The sequence below is a fragment of the Neomonachus schauinslandi genome, chromosome 4, assembly GCF_002201575.2.
Source record: "Neomonachus schauinslandi chromosome 4, ASM220157v2, whole genome shotgun sequence".
Lineage (NCBI taxonomy): Eukaryota > Metazoa > Chordata > Mammalia > Carnivora > Phocidae > Neomonachus > Neomonachus schauinslandi.
This window is the reverse complement of record NC_058406.1, coordinates 47,534,664-47,549,457: the sequence shown is the minus strand read 5'-3', so window position 1 is coordinate 47,549,457 and position 14,794 is coordinate 47,534,664. Positions and strand designations below refer to the sequence as shown.

The following is a 14,794-nucleotide window of genomic DNA, read 5'->3' as shown; positions in this document are numbered from 1 at the left end:
TTTTCAAATAACTGTAATTAATATGTTTAAGAAAATGGATAAGATGGAGAATTTCAGCAAGCCATTTGAATTTATATAGAATTTATGTAAATTCTATATAGAATTTGCCTGAATGCACCAAACACTCCTCCCTCTAGATATATAGAATATCTAGAACTGAAAAATATAAAAACTAAATTTAAAAAACTCACTATATCAGTTGAACAGGAGGTTGAGTGCAGCTGAAGAGAGGATTAGTGAACTAATCCTGAATATAGTTCAGTAGGGAATATCCAGATTGAAGCATGAGGAACAATGAGGATAGAACATACCAAAAAAAGTGTATGAGACATATAGGAAATGGCAAGAATATCCAGTATACATCTAATGAAGTCACAGAAAGATAGGAGGAAGAGAATAGAGCTGAAGCAGTCTTTAAAGCAATTATGACTGAGAAATTTCCAAAAGTGATAAAAGATCTCAAGCCACAGATCCAAGAAGTGCTATGAACTCCCAATGAAGACAAATACAAAAGAGCTTAGACCCCTCCAAACATGCTATGGTCTGAGGTCTAAAATAGTATTTCACAAAAATGAAGTATGGCTCCAACTTTGAATCTCTTCACTCTGGAGCCTGTGAGTGAGGAAGAGGAAGAAAAAGCAGGAAGCACAGAGCAGGGTTATAGCAAGGCTGCTAATGGGGGGAAATTGGAGGGAATAATCATAGCCTCAGAGGCTCATCGATCCCCTCGAACATCTCATGAAGACAACACAGAAAAATGACTAAGAGTTTAACCTCCCTTTTATTAAGGAAAAAAAAAATATCCATAGTAATTCCTACTTAGAACTATTTATATTGGAGGGACAGAAAAGCTATCTCAGTTGGTTTATAGAATAAAGAGGTTTGGTTTATGTAAATAAAAAGTCTGGCAGCAGCAAGAGCTATAGGCTTTTTTGATGTAGTCATTAAAAATGTCAAAATCCAGGATCTGGTTTCTTTCTGGCTCTCTGCTCTGCTGTATATGGTGCTGACATCATCTTTAGGCTCTACATGGTGGTGCCTCAACTACTCCAGACACTTCTTCAATAACAAAATAGCTATGGTAGTCAAGGTCATCATATCTTCACAGCACTCTCTTTTGGCTGGTCCTGCCCAGAAGGAGAGAATTTTACGAGTTGAGAAACTGTAGCAGATGTCTCCTCTAGTCTCAGAGCTTAGACTAAATTAAGTTTTATGTCCACCTTAGAACCAAGACTGTGATTAGGACACCATGATAGTCTTCAACTAATCAGAGACCAACCTCGGAGTTGGAACTGGGTGTCATTCTTACCAAACCACATCACTAGAATGGGGAGGAGGGGTCTCCACAAAGTAAAATATAGTTGCTATCACTAGAAGGGAAGGATGAAGAGGACATTTGCCAGAGAAGAAATGAATGATGGAAGAAAAAAATAAATCAATTCCAGTCACATGCATGGCCCATGAGGCCCTTCAGTTCTGTGAATACTTAACCTTCTCTTCCCTTTTCATCCTGCTTCAGCTAGGCTCTCCTCTCGGCTATTGCCTGAATGCACCAAACACTCCTCCCTCCCTTGTGACCTTTGCCTTTATGATAGCTTTTTCCTGAAATGCTCTTTCTGCAGACATTTGCATGGCTTTCTCCCATGTTTCTCAGGGCTCTATTTGAATGTCACTTGGAGAGGCCTTGGGTGAATTCCCTCCCTAAAATAGCAACTGCCAAGACTTTCTACCCCCATAATTGGCTTTAGCTGTGTTTCTAGCACTTATCACTACTTGACATTACATATCTCTCTGTTTGTCCTCACCACTGGAATGCGCACTCCATGGGAAGATTCTGTCTTATTCATCGTTGTGTCACAGTTAGCATTTAAGGAATGTTTTTTGAGTGAGTGAATGAATTAGAATCCAGACCTAACCCTACCTCTGTTGTCTTAAGCAAGAAACTGAACCTGGTGTTGCCTTGGTCCCCTCATTTGTAAAATGCAGATAATTTCTACCTCACAGGGTTATTCTTTAGATTGAGTAAGAAAACCTGTGAAAAATGTCTGGCATATATAGATATTTAACATATATTTGTTTCCTTCTCATAAAAGTTTCATTCACTAGGTCCAGTGAGGCCAGAAGTCTTTATTTAAATCCGTTGTTTTCTCCTGTGGCTTCACTTTAGAATTACCTAGGGAATTCTTTAGAAGTCCTGAGCTGGGTTCTTACCCCTCGAGATTCTGATTTAATTGGTCTGGTGTGCCGCCCAAGCATTGGTAATTTTTAAAGCTCCCCAGGTTGGGGCACATTAGCAGCCTGTGCTGAAGACCACTGATTTCAAGTCATTAATGGGGGGGGGGGGGGGGAAGGGATGGGAGGGCTGGCTGTGTGACTATCAGAATCCACTGGAAGCCCTGTAAAACCTGGCCCTTCCAACACCTGGAAATCTCTAGAAGCCAGCTTGGCTTATTTCCTCCAGTACAAATCATCAACTGGCAGACTAGACAGATGGTTATTATTTATCCTTCCTGCTGTGTTAGAAAGAAAAAAAAAATTAACTTTGCCTCGGGTTTCTCAAACCATTTTTACATGTGCAAACCATTACCTTTTTATATGCTCCTAGGTATTAGAAGGGAGAAAGTGAAGCTGAAGAGAGACCAGGGAGACTAGCATGTATTTTTTTCTAATGTAACTTTGAGAAGTGCAGACACCAGAGAGAAACTGGCCTGGGACAAAGACTAGGTTCTAGATCTTATGCTAAAAGGGATAATGTACAGGAACAGTGCCCAGAAAACTGCTCGGCACATGATAATTAATGTTAAGTCTTCTCTTCTGGGGAAGCTAGATTCGTTTAAGATCATATAATAATGATAACGCAGTAACAGATAATAATTCCTTACACTGAGCATCTTCCCTGTGTTAAGTATTTTTGGTCGGTAACTTTTTTTTAAATCTACAATCTGCAAACTGCTGGTTCCATTTTCACAACTGACAAAATTAGGATCTGAAAGGTTGCAGCTGGTAAAGGGAAGAATCAGGATTCACATTCAGGTCTGACACCAAAGTTTATCTTATATGCCATATACTGCTTCTAGAATCCTTTTAACTCTCAACCTTGATAATTCAGAGCAATTGGAACCTTTTTTCACCTGCAACAACCAGAAAGCTTTTCTTTCACATACTGGGTGAAATAAACTGGGGCCAGGGCTACTAGGTGATGATGGGTTCCCATGACAAATTTTCAGCGATTAACCAACTGAGCCACCCAGGCGCCCCAAATTTTCAGCGATTAAAACAGATCTGCCTTGAAGGGGCTGCCTTAACTGGCTATCATGATTCTCATTAAGCATCTATTGAGTTTTACTCTATATAGCATCTGGGTTAGGGATGGGAAGATAAAGAAATGCAGAGAAAAAATTTTCCTTCTGTAGGGTCTGAAAAGGAATTGGGAGAAATAGAAATATATATTCAGTGACTTTAATTTCTAAACTCCATCAGGGCACATGGTCATTCATGTAGTCTACAAGCATGCACTGAGTACTTATTCTAATGCTGGGTGCTGGGGCTTCGGATATTATGAAGTCGCATTATCTTCATCAAGAGACTGAGGGGGGAGATTCATAATGATTCACAGGTGCAATATTAAAGGTGCAACAAAAGGCTTTTTAATCTGATATGTAAGTTAATTTACATGAACATCCTTATATAGATGACACTATTAGTTAACATTTATTGAGCACTTGCTATGTTCCAGGTGTTTGCTTTACAGTTTCTAGCCCATTTAATCCTCACAATAATCTATGGGTGGCATTAGCCACCTTTTACAGAAGTGGAGACTGAGACACAAAGAGGACAAGTAACCTGCCCAAGGTCACGCATAGAGAAAGGAGCCAGGACTGATTCAAACCCAGGGCATCTGGCTTCAGAGCCTCCACTCTCCACCACGATGTTGCACTGCCACTCTCCACCTTTTTAAAAAACTTATTGATTGAACCATCTTTATTGAAAGCAGTGAGAAGCAAAATGCATTTGTTAATGGCATACTTGAATTATGCACTAAATACAGAAGCTGAAGCTCCCAGATATCTGTAGTGTGGTCGTTGCATGGATTTGTAAAATAAATGAGTAAGTCACCAAAGGTGCTAGCGACGAATGAATGACACCCATCATAAGCCTAAGAGGACCTGAGCAGAAGCTCTTCATGTCTTTTTCCTGGATCCTAAGGAAATTTCTATTCATAAGGCAGCAGCCTGAGCAAGTAGTACCTGGGCTGGAGACCCACCCCCACCCCGGGTTAGGGATAATGGTCAAACCTCTTCCGGTACAGCACCTCTGAACATTGAAAGGAGTAAGGAAGGGGGAAGACAAAGCTTTTACCTGATCCTTCAGGCACATACCTGTGTGGAGAGAGGGGCAGAAGTTCCTGCTTTTCTGGAAAGAGGCAGAGCTATGGAAAGAGGCCCCCTTGCCACTCTCCAAACTGTAGAAAGCCTCCTTATGCAAGGTGGTTCTATAGGCTGTTGTCTTTGCTTATCTGGAACAATCTGTAGTGCAGGAGGCACTGCCAGCATCACTTCTACTTGGAAACTCCTATTCATCCCTCAGGCCCCCAGTTTAAGTGTCACTTCCTCCAACAAGCCTTCTACGATCCTCCCCAGCTCCTGCCCCATCTCAAAATAAGCGTAAATATTTTCACCTTTTCCTGGGTTGTGTTTATGGTTGTTTGTAACCAAATAATAATTTTGAGTAGACATTTAGCATCTACTTGCCCTCTGTGAGCTCCACCACGGCAGGTACCAGAGCTTTTATCTACCAGTGTCTCCCTATCACCTAACACAGTGCCAACCACATAATGGAGCCTCCACATTCTCTTGGCCTGGGTGCATACGTGTTGGTGATAACATGAGAAGACCAAACTAAACCCTTCCATTTTCTTCTTTCTTGTCCAGGAAAGAATGCAAAGAAAACCTCTGGCACTGCAATGCGGGCTGAAGTCCCTGAGATGTCTCCAGGCAAAACAGAACATATGGTAGGCACCTGGCTACACAGAGCTGGAGGAAGGGCTTCGCCATCCTTTGCCTTCTCTTCTCTGAGGCTGTGTGGAGCCCTCCCTTCTGGGTTTTTGATTTCTACCCAACACCTTGATGTCAGGCTCTCTTTGACTTTGAGACTCTGCTCCAACGGAGAAGGAGGCAGAACTCTTGAGAGTGTGTGGGTTGGTTTCTGTCCCAGCTGGTATGCATGCAGGAATCTCTCAATGCGCGGTGATGGGCTCACCTTCTGCCCCAAGAAACTGGACTGTAGCATGTATACAAGTGTCCTTCCAAAGCCTGTGACCAATCCACCAACTGCCATCAAAATAAAAGATGGTTATGAGACCTATTTTAATATCTTAAGCCCAGCTTCCAGAAACTGAGGGTGACCTTTTCCCCAGACATCACATTTTAAAATGTAATGGGCTCTTTGATTTAAAAAAAAAAATCTGGCAAGCAGTAAAATCCGTTTTAATATTCCCAGCACTTAGCCAAAAGAAGATGCAGACAGAATTGAAAAACAGCCTGAGTTTTTCTGTTGTTGTTTTTTAAATGCCCGGATTAGAACATAATTCATCTTAAAATGACGGGAGGCCTCTTCATGCACTTCACACTTTGAAATATTTTAGAAAATAGTATCCATTTTGGCAAGCCTCTTGCCACGCAAGAAACAACAGCAAATGCTTTTCTCCTTGAGTGTTAAGTCTGTTGTGAATAAGATTATAAAAAATATACTTTGCTCTTTTATTTTGCCTCTTGTTTGAGGATTTTACTGCATCTCTCCAATAATTGATTCTTCTCACATTCCTCTATAAGCAGCATTCACTGCCCCACTTTTAGAGAGTGAAATTGAAGCAGAAGTTTGGTAAAGCACATTTCCTCTTTTCCCAGAGAAAATTGTTTATTCATTCCCTTATTCGTTCAGTTAACATGTCTTTATAACCAACTATGTGCCGGCCACTAACCAGACCTTCAAGGTCCACAAATGACTAACTCACAGGCCCAGTCTCTACATCTCTGGTAGAGGAGAGAGATACTGTAACAGTCATAATATCTTCTAATAAATGCTGTGATGGATAAAGGAGCTACAAGGAATCACCCCTCACCCCGCCTGGGGCTTTGGGTAAGGCTCCCCACAAGAAGTGAAATATGAGTTGGGTCTGAGTAGAAGCCCAACCAATCAAGACATGAGTAGTAAGAAGGGTTCTCACGACAGAGAACAGCATGTATAAAGCATAAAGCCATCATACAGCTTCATTTTTTTCTGGTTTTATGTGGCTGGAAAAAGATGAGAGAAAAAAATGCATACATAGGGCTGAAAGAAGAGAAGCAAGAATAAGAACTTGAATGGTCTATGTGCCAAGTAAGGAATTTGGACTTTATCCTGATACAGTGGGACCAAACAAATAGAGTGTGTTACTTACTTACTTACTACTTATTTAGTTGAGCCTAATTCAGGTCCATACAAAGCCCCCTTTCCCTGCCTTTAGTGGTCAAAGAGAATGTTGAACTATCTGAAAGAATACGAAAATTTATTTAAAATCAGTTTCTCAGATCCAAGGACCTCTTTGAATTCTCTAAAATCATCCACCAAACTCTATGCAAATGTACATTTAGCTGGGTAGATTATCTAAAGTATTCATCGGATTTCTAAAGTGGTCCAAAGCTCTAAAAAGTATAATCACCTTATACTTTATGAAAACTTTCAGCTGTTTCTCAAAATTGATTTTATCAAAGTGGAATTCTTTTATATTAATCTCTTACAATTTACTGGTTGCTGGTTATCCATATGGTTACAATTTCATGTAGCATTCTATTCTTTCTTTTTTTTTTTATGTATTTGTCAGAGAGAGAGAGCACAAGCAGGGGGAGAAGCAGGCAGAGGAAGAAGCAGGCTCCTTGCTGAGCAAGGAACCCGCTGTGGGACTCAATCCCAGGGCCTGGGATCATGACCTGGCCGAAGGCAGGCACTTAACCAACTGAGCCACCCAGGTGTCCCAGCATGCTATTCTTTCACACAAACAGTTCTTCACATTCCCCAGCAGCAGCTTAACGCATGTTTGTTAACAAACTCAAAACTTAGTGTCCTATTGCAATTTCCATTCTTTAGAGCTATGGGATTTTCACAACTTATACGTGATGAGAAGTTTGAGACAAAGGTACAAAATGAGAAATTCAGATACTTGAAAATTGGGGGAAGCACAGATTTATAGAACTTAGAGACATAATTCTATGGCAAATTAGTTAAGATTATTTGCATTGAGGTGAACAGAACCAACTCTACCAATTTAATACATTGGAAGGATAGATAAGCATATTATGCTACCTAAGGACAGAACCGTAACAATGAACTAAAATCAGAAACTTGGACAACATCATGACTTCCTGTATCTTTTCTCTTCTCTCTGCTGTCAGCTTCATATCCTCTATCTGCCTATCTTTCCATCTGTCTGTCTTTCTCAGCAGATCATTTTTTTCTCATTTCCAATACACAGGGTGGAAAACCTGTTAAGAGTTCCTACATCTTACACAGAATGACCTCTGTTTTTCTATCTTTCTGTCTTTATCTCTCACAAATAGTTCCAAAACAACTGGACAGTATGTTTATTGGTCCATTTGGCATTAGATGCCCAGTCCTGCACCATGTACTTACATACATGGCGATTCTCTCCCCAGCCATGGAGATAGGGAGGATGGGCAATTCCTGGAGCAGTCGGATTGGGCAGATCAAACAGGCAATGTCCGCTCTGTCTCTTCACGGTAGGTGACAGGATGTCTTACATGGTGCAGCAGGGACTCATCTGTCTACTTGTTCTAAAAGCATCTCATTTTGTGCTGGACATGGAGTTAGAATACCAAAATGAGCTAGACGTAACCTCTACACCCTCCTTCTAGTTTTGTATCTACCATTAGATTATATGATCTTAGTAAGTCCACTCCCTAGGCCTCAGCCTATTCTTAAATGAATAGGAATGACAGAACACAGAGGTGCTTTATGGTTTGTTAGAATGAGCCCATGAGCCTAAGATAATATCAGTATTATTTCAATCACTTTTTGTCAACAATCGCACACATGATGCAGAGGTTTTCCCACCAAGAAGTTATAAGCATTGCCTGAAGCCTATCCCCTGTGTATCCCACTAGTATAAAGCAGAGTAGAATGTCATGAAAAGTCTCAGTTACAAAAACCTTTGTTTTGTGTAAATCAGAAATGTAAACTGAAAAAAGTCACGATTTCACCCTTCCCTTAAAAAAAAAAAAAAACCTCAACATAGTAGTTTATATCCAGCAAGAATTGGCAGATATGGTCCTATGGCACTGAGAATTTGAAACACATCCTCTAACTCTACAAAGCCAGACTTTGCAATAAATCTTGCTAGCTGTGTGGCCTCATCTTTGGCCAAGAGACTGGAGGAGCTCTGTGTGGTGAATGTCTTGCCAGTGAGATGCCTGTGTTGTTTTGGTAGAAAACTCCAGAAGAGGAGCCGCAACCAGAAAACCCTCCTGCTGAGATTTCAGCTCCCAAAGATCCCCTGAGCGCTGTGAAGGTCAGGCCAGTCTCACAGCCTCTTGTGAGTCCGACGATGAAGAGCAAATCTGAAGAATATGAGACATGGATCGACAGGTTCAGGAAGCTGGAAAATGCCCTCTACCTGTGTGATCTGAGTAATACAGGTGAAGTGAGAAGCTTAGAGCTGACATGCCTTTCTATCTGTGTTCTAGTCTGGAAGGGGACACCTCCTTTTCTTTCACTTCTTAACAAATACACTTTGTATACAAACCATGTGCACTGGCACTGGGAGCACAACCGGGAGATACAAAGATGAATCAGAATCAGACATGAATCCCCTACCGGGTTACTCACAGTCTCTTTGTATCTCTGATCCTCCTCCATTCCACTACTGGCGTCTAACCTATAAACCAATATTGTAACCACCAGCTGAAATCCTCAGCGTGCCCACTGCCAGGCTGAACTCTAAACTCCTTAGGAAGGCAAAAGCTGGTTCTGTCCACCTGACCAGTCTCTTTTCCTTCAACTGGTATTCTCTCAGCATATCCTACCCTATCATAATGAATAACTTGCCCTCCTCAAACATGCCATGCTTTCTCCTGTGGTTGCTCCTTTTCTCACACTATTATCTCCATCTGAGCTGTCTGCCCCTCCTCTTTCTACCCCACCCCTGCCAACACCCCATCTTGTCCACCTGGCTAGCTCATGCCTAAACATGTTTTAGGTTAGAACTCAGGCTCTGAGACTCCCAAAATTTCCCCAGACAAATCTAGGCTAACCTTTATCTGGCCTCCTAGAGTTCTTTTTTTTTTTTTTTTTGAAGATTTTATTTATTTATTTGCGAGAGAGAATGAGAGACAGAGAGCACGAAAGGGAGGAGGGTCACAGGGAGAAGCAGACTCCCTGCTGAGCAGGGAGCCCGACGTGGGACTCGATCCCGGGACTCCAGGATCATGACCTGAGCCGAAGGCAGTCGCTTAACTGACTGAGCCACCCAGGCGCCCCTCCTAGAGTTCTTTAACAATCATTATCATATTTGATATATTTTTTTTCATTTGGGGACATATTACAGTCTTACCAGTAGACTATATTTCTTTTTTCACCCTTGCACCTTGCACAATTCTGTTCAACTTTTTCTTTTTGAGGGAACGAAGAAAGGAATGAATGTAAGTACATAAATAAATCCAAGATGGAAGGTAATAAATACCATTACAGTGTGCAATGTGGGCAGAGAAAGAAGTATTCCTTCTTAGTGAGGTGATCAGGGAAGGTTATATTAGTGTGAAATTAACCATTAAGGATAAAGTGCAGTTTACAAAGGAATGAAATAGACCTTTCTGGCAAAGGTGTACGTTAGCCAAGCAAAGTGTTATGTGTGAAGCTCCGTGCAAGAAGTTTTGATTAGAAAGAATATAAGGGCTATTAAGAAGAATGTTAAATGATAAAGGTAGAAATATAAGATTCCAGATCTAGGAAGATCTTAGATGCCAGACCAAAGAATTTGGATTTGGTTCAAAAAGAGTGAGTAGCACTAAGAGTTTCTAAGAAGGGAAGTGGTATGATGAAGTTGTATTTCAGAAAGATCCTTGATGGCTGTGTGCAGATTGAAGGAGAAACTGAAAGTAGGGAAAGGAGTAAAGATTTGCAATGTCCAAGTGAAAATGAAGTCCAGAACAAGGTCAGAAACCTGGGGAAGAGGGAGCAGATACAAAAGCACATGGACTGAAATAGTGGTACTTAATTATGTTCTGTAGTTATGGTGAGTTAGTGTGTTATATGTAGAGGATAAAAACATGGAACCCATGTTTAGAGTAGAAGGGTGGTTGCCGGGGAAAATGGGAAACATTGGTCAAAAGACACAGACTTTCAGTTAGAAGATGAATGAGTTCCAGGAATTCAACATATAGCATGATGACTCGAGTTAACAATGCTGTGTTGTATACTTGAAAGTTGCTATGACAGTAGAGCTTTAATGTTCTCACCACCATAACAACAACCACAATAAAACGGTAATTACATGTGATAAAGGATATGTTAACTAACCTTATTGTGTTAAACATTTCCCAATATATACATGTATCAAATCATCACATTGTACACCTTAAACTTATATAATGGTATATGTCAATTACATCTCAACAAAAAAATAGTGGATACATTAGCACTCTCTAGAAGTAATCACTTAACAGTAGCAATGCATTTTCATTCTCTGTGTGTTTCTGTTTCATTTTGTTTTGAATTTCCAAAGCACTTAACTCTAGACCACATAAAGTATAACTACCATACAATACCCAAGAACTTCTAATAATCATACTAAAGAGAGGGGGAGATGAAAATTTTAAATGAAAAATTCATCTAATTTATTAAACTTATTAAATGTGTACAAAAAAACATCAGGTGGAGAGGGAAGACATTTCTAAAGAAACAAACGCTGAGTTGCAGTGATGGATGATGGATCATAAACTTAGCTGCTAAGAGACTCCCCAATGACGGGGACCTTTCTCATACTTCTAAACTGTTCTGAGGAAAAACAGAGTTTTGTTGACTTTGGAGGCAGATCCGGCAGATTTGAAATGCCTCTCTCATGGCCTCTTTACTATTTATGCCTGTTTTCTCTGTTTCTATGAAATTCGTTAGTTCCTCGTCAGCCAGGGAATGTGTCAGCCTGATCTGGGAACATCTATAACTATCTTTAATGAGGAAAGATTAACTGAGGTCATTTAGTTGGTTTATTAACCACAGAATTTAGCTGACCACCACAGCCTCATTCGAGACACTGAGCAGATGATACCTACTTTGCCTATTGATGAATCAGTGTTCTTTATTATGTGCAAGGAAATATGTAGGCCAGGGTGTTCTTCATTCAGGGTGAAGACAGACCATCCATCATCAAATTAGTGTTTCTGGGAACCTACTCTGTGCTTATGTCCTAACAGGGGTTGTCAAGAAAATATCCTTGAAGAGAAAGAATAAGAAATGACTGTGAATAACTGGTCATGTTTTCTAAAGAAAGAAGGGCGGTTGGGATAAATGTTTGGGTGAATGGTAGATTTGGAATTTTCCCAATGAACTGAAGGCTAGATAGAAAATGTTTTCCAGTTCAAGGAGGCAGAATGCAGTGAGAGCCCTCAAGGACATTCTTTGCATGAGTCTGGACTTTACACACAGTGAATCACTAACTCCTCACATCAACCACATGCTGAAGGGATTAATGGCCTTATTTACGGAGGAAAAAGCCAAGCTCAAAGTGGTAAAAGACAAGCCAGTGGGAAATGGAACCATAATTCAAACCCAGTTCTATCGGACTTCCCACTACACTAAACTCCCATGACATACCAGAAGGAACACGAGGTTGTGCTTGTTGCTTTGTTGGTTGTGTCTTTGTTTGTTTTTACTGGAAGACTTAGATTCAAGTCCAGACTTGACTAATTGCTGAGCCCTGAAAGCCAGTTATTTATATTCTCTGAGGCTGTTTCCTTATCTATAAAATAAGACTGATAATAATAAAACATATCTCCCCGCTGGGAGAAAGGATCACATGAGATTTGAAAGTTCTTTGCAAACTGTAGAATGAAGTGGATGTTAAAGAGGTTCTTCTTATTATTCCTTTCATTTTGGTTCTGGTGGGATAAGAACAGGCTTTTCAGCACTAAGATGGATTGTAAGGGTTGTTCTATGCAGCTGTCCTATGACAGTAAATTAGACAGATACAAATTTCAATCAATGAACTTTTGTTTGACGCTAGGAATCCTCTACCAATGGTAAAGCTTAGAAGATAGTAGAAAATGCCCCTACACACACCAGCAGTGATTCCTACATGTTATTTTTTTAACACTACTTTTAATTTTTAATTAAAATATAAACTAAATTTTATGCAGTTAAAAATTTTCTTCTTATTAAGACACTCTTATTTATTTTGAATAATATTGGTGCTATAACTATCATAATCATCCTATAATAATGCTTGCATTAATGAGTGCTTAATAGTTCTGGACACTGTGCTAAGCTTTCATTATTTTATTGATTTTCATACAGTTTAATTATCCCTATTTTAAAGTTGAGGAAACTGAGGCTCAGAAAGTTAAAGTACCTTCCTCAGTCAGACACTTACTCCAAAGTCCATGACTTATATTTCCAGAGGCAGAATATGAGGAAATGTCTTGAGGGATCTAACCTAGACCAGACCAAGAGCAGCCACCCAATGCAGAGAAATGCAAAGATGCCAACTCACAGATTGGTCAACTCACAGAAAGATATTTCTGAAGAGGAAAAGATCAACATTCTAATAGAAGAGAGAGACAATAAACAAGCCTACACAGAACAGAAAATAAACAGAGATGGGATGGGATGGAATGGGACAGAATAGAACTGAATAGAATAAATCACATTAGGACCCCGCCTGTCTGTAGCCCACTGTTAAGAACAGCCATCACAGAAAATTAGCTAGTGCCTCAGTTTCTCCCTCTGGAAAATGAGTTGTGAGGATTACATGAATCACTACTGGTACAATGTTTGGAGGCATGCCTGAAATGCAGTAAATGTTATATACACATATAAGTATCAGTCACTATTGTGATACTCTAGCTAATTTTCTGCATATCTTACCGTCTCGGCTGGCTGGGGATCTTCCTGAGGTAAAAGGTTCCTCCTCTAAATCTTCTATATTCCTAAGCATGGTGTCTGACATATATGAGCTCCCAATTAGGGGCTTATGAATGAGTTATTTATCTTTGCTGATGCCACATTCTCCACTTAAAACTCCTCTCTGCAACTACCCAAATCCACCTACCCTTAACTTGGAAAGCACCGTGGCATTGATACATATGATGCATTGGTACCAGGGCATACCCTCTGATGATCACACTACCATCTCTATTACACAGATGTAGACTCTGGGCCATGAGAAATGAGATGATTTACCTGTGATCACACAGCAAGCAGGAGGGAGTCACAGTAAATACATTTCCAAAAATGCATAAAATGAGCTGTTTGAATCCTGCATGTTTAGGAGCATGTCTGGCTACTTCAATAGGATAAAAAATTAACCAGAAAAATTAGAAATTGATTTTAGCAGGCACCCTGCCTGTTTTAAAAATTAGCCTTTAAAGTTTTATGGCCACAAAGAATAAGCCTAAATTACTTTAAGAAGCTGAAAGTGTCAAAATATTAGCATTTTGTTTTTACTCAGAAGTCATTCAAGCTAATATAGATTTTTTTTCTCTTTTTTGCTTTCTCCATCCTCTTTTCAAATCTTCCCACCCACCCACCCACCCAATCCAATCACAGGAGTTCTGGAGAAGGAAAGGGCCAGACGCCTCATTCACAACTACAATCTCATTTACAACCTATCCCTGAGCCCTCGGAAAATCGACCAAGCCTTGAGGAGATTCCGTGCGGGAGAAAATATGCTCTTGGAGCCAGCACTTCGGTACTTAAAGGAGCTATGATAACAAGCCCATATTGTGAGAACAGATGTTTCCTTTATCTTCCTTTTTCCCAGACACGTGTTTCTCCCCGACCTGAGTGAGGCCAATACAGGGACTGGAGATGGTTTGGACTTGGACTTCTTCTCTGGCTATGATCCTTCCTCATAAGCAGCTCAGAGTGACCCGAGAAAATGGGGTTTCATCTCCCGAGGTGGCAAGAGACCAATTTCTTAAAGTCCCCTTCTATTCTAATAAAGCTCCTTATTAACATTATATGAATTTTTTTCTATATTGCTAATGAAACTCTGTTTTTGCAAGCCCTGCAATTCCATAGAGTAAAAAATATGCTAGATATTGTTGTCAACTCCCAAGAATGCCTGTCACAGAAGAGACCTAGATACATCATTTTTGGGTGAGTAAACTAGCCTTTCCTCTAGTCACTATTCTAGGAAGGATATCCACATTATAAGAAAAATAAAATTATTAACAATATATTAAGACTAAGGGTAGGAACAGAATTCCAAATGAGTTTTCTGCATAAGTGAGATATTTTCTCTAGTACAAACCTAGATGATATTACACTGTCCCCAAGGATATTTTCCCAGAGTATTAGATAGGAGTTTTAATGATTGACACCTGGGACAAAGGGTTCTGGAAATAGGTAACATCTTTGCTCTCTCTGGCAGGAAAATCAAGCAAAACTTTCCACAAGTTCCCATAGTTCTTCTATCCAACTTTGCACCTCCCACAGAACACACACTCACATGCACATCACACCACACAGATAGCATGAGCTCACCAAAGGAATACTGACCCAGGACTTCAGAGACAAATGTGTTCCC

General features: G+C 40.2%; 1 protein-coding gene across 1 annotated transcript in view; it reads left to right on the top strand.

The window, feature by feature from the left end:
* The window catches only part of C4H1orf87 (chromosome 4 C1orf87 homolog), an 81,161-nt gene extending 67,188 nt beyond the window's left edge, over nt 1-13,973 (top strand). Inside the window, exons 9-11 of the mRNA XM_021679942.1 lie at nt 4,932-5,011; nt 8,483-8,690; nt 13,813-13,973. Of these exons, the coding sequence (XP_021535617.1) occupies nt 4,932-5,011; nt 8,483-8,690; nt 13,813-13,973 (449 nt within the window). The remainder of the gene's footprint in view (nt 1-4,931; nt 5,012-8,482; nt 8,691-13,812) is intronic.
* The last annotated feature ends 821 nt before the right edge of the window (nt 13,974-14,794 follow it).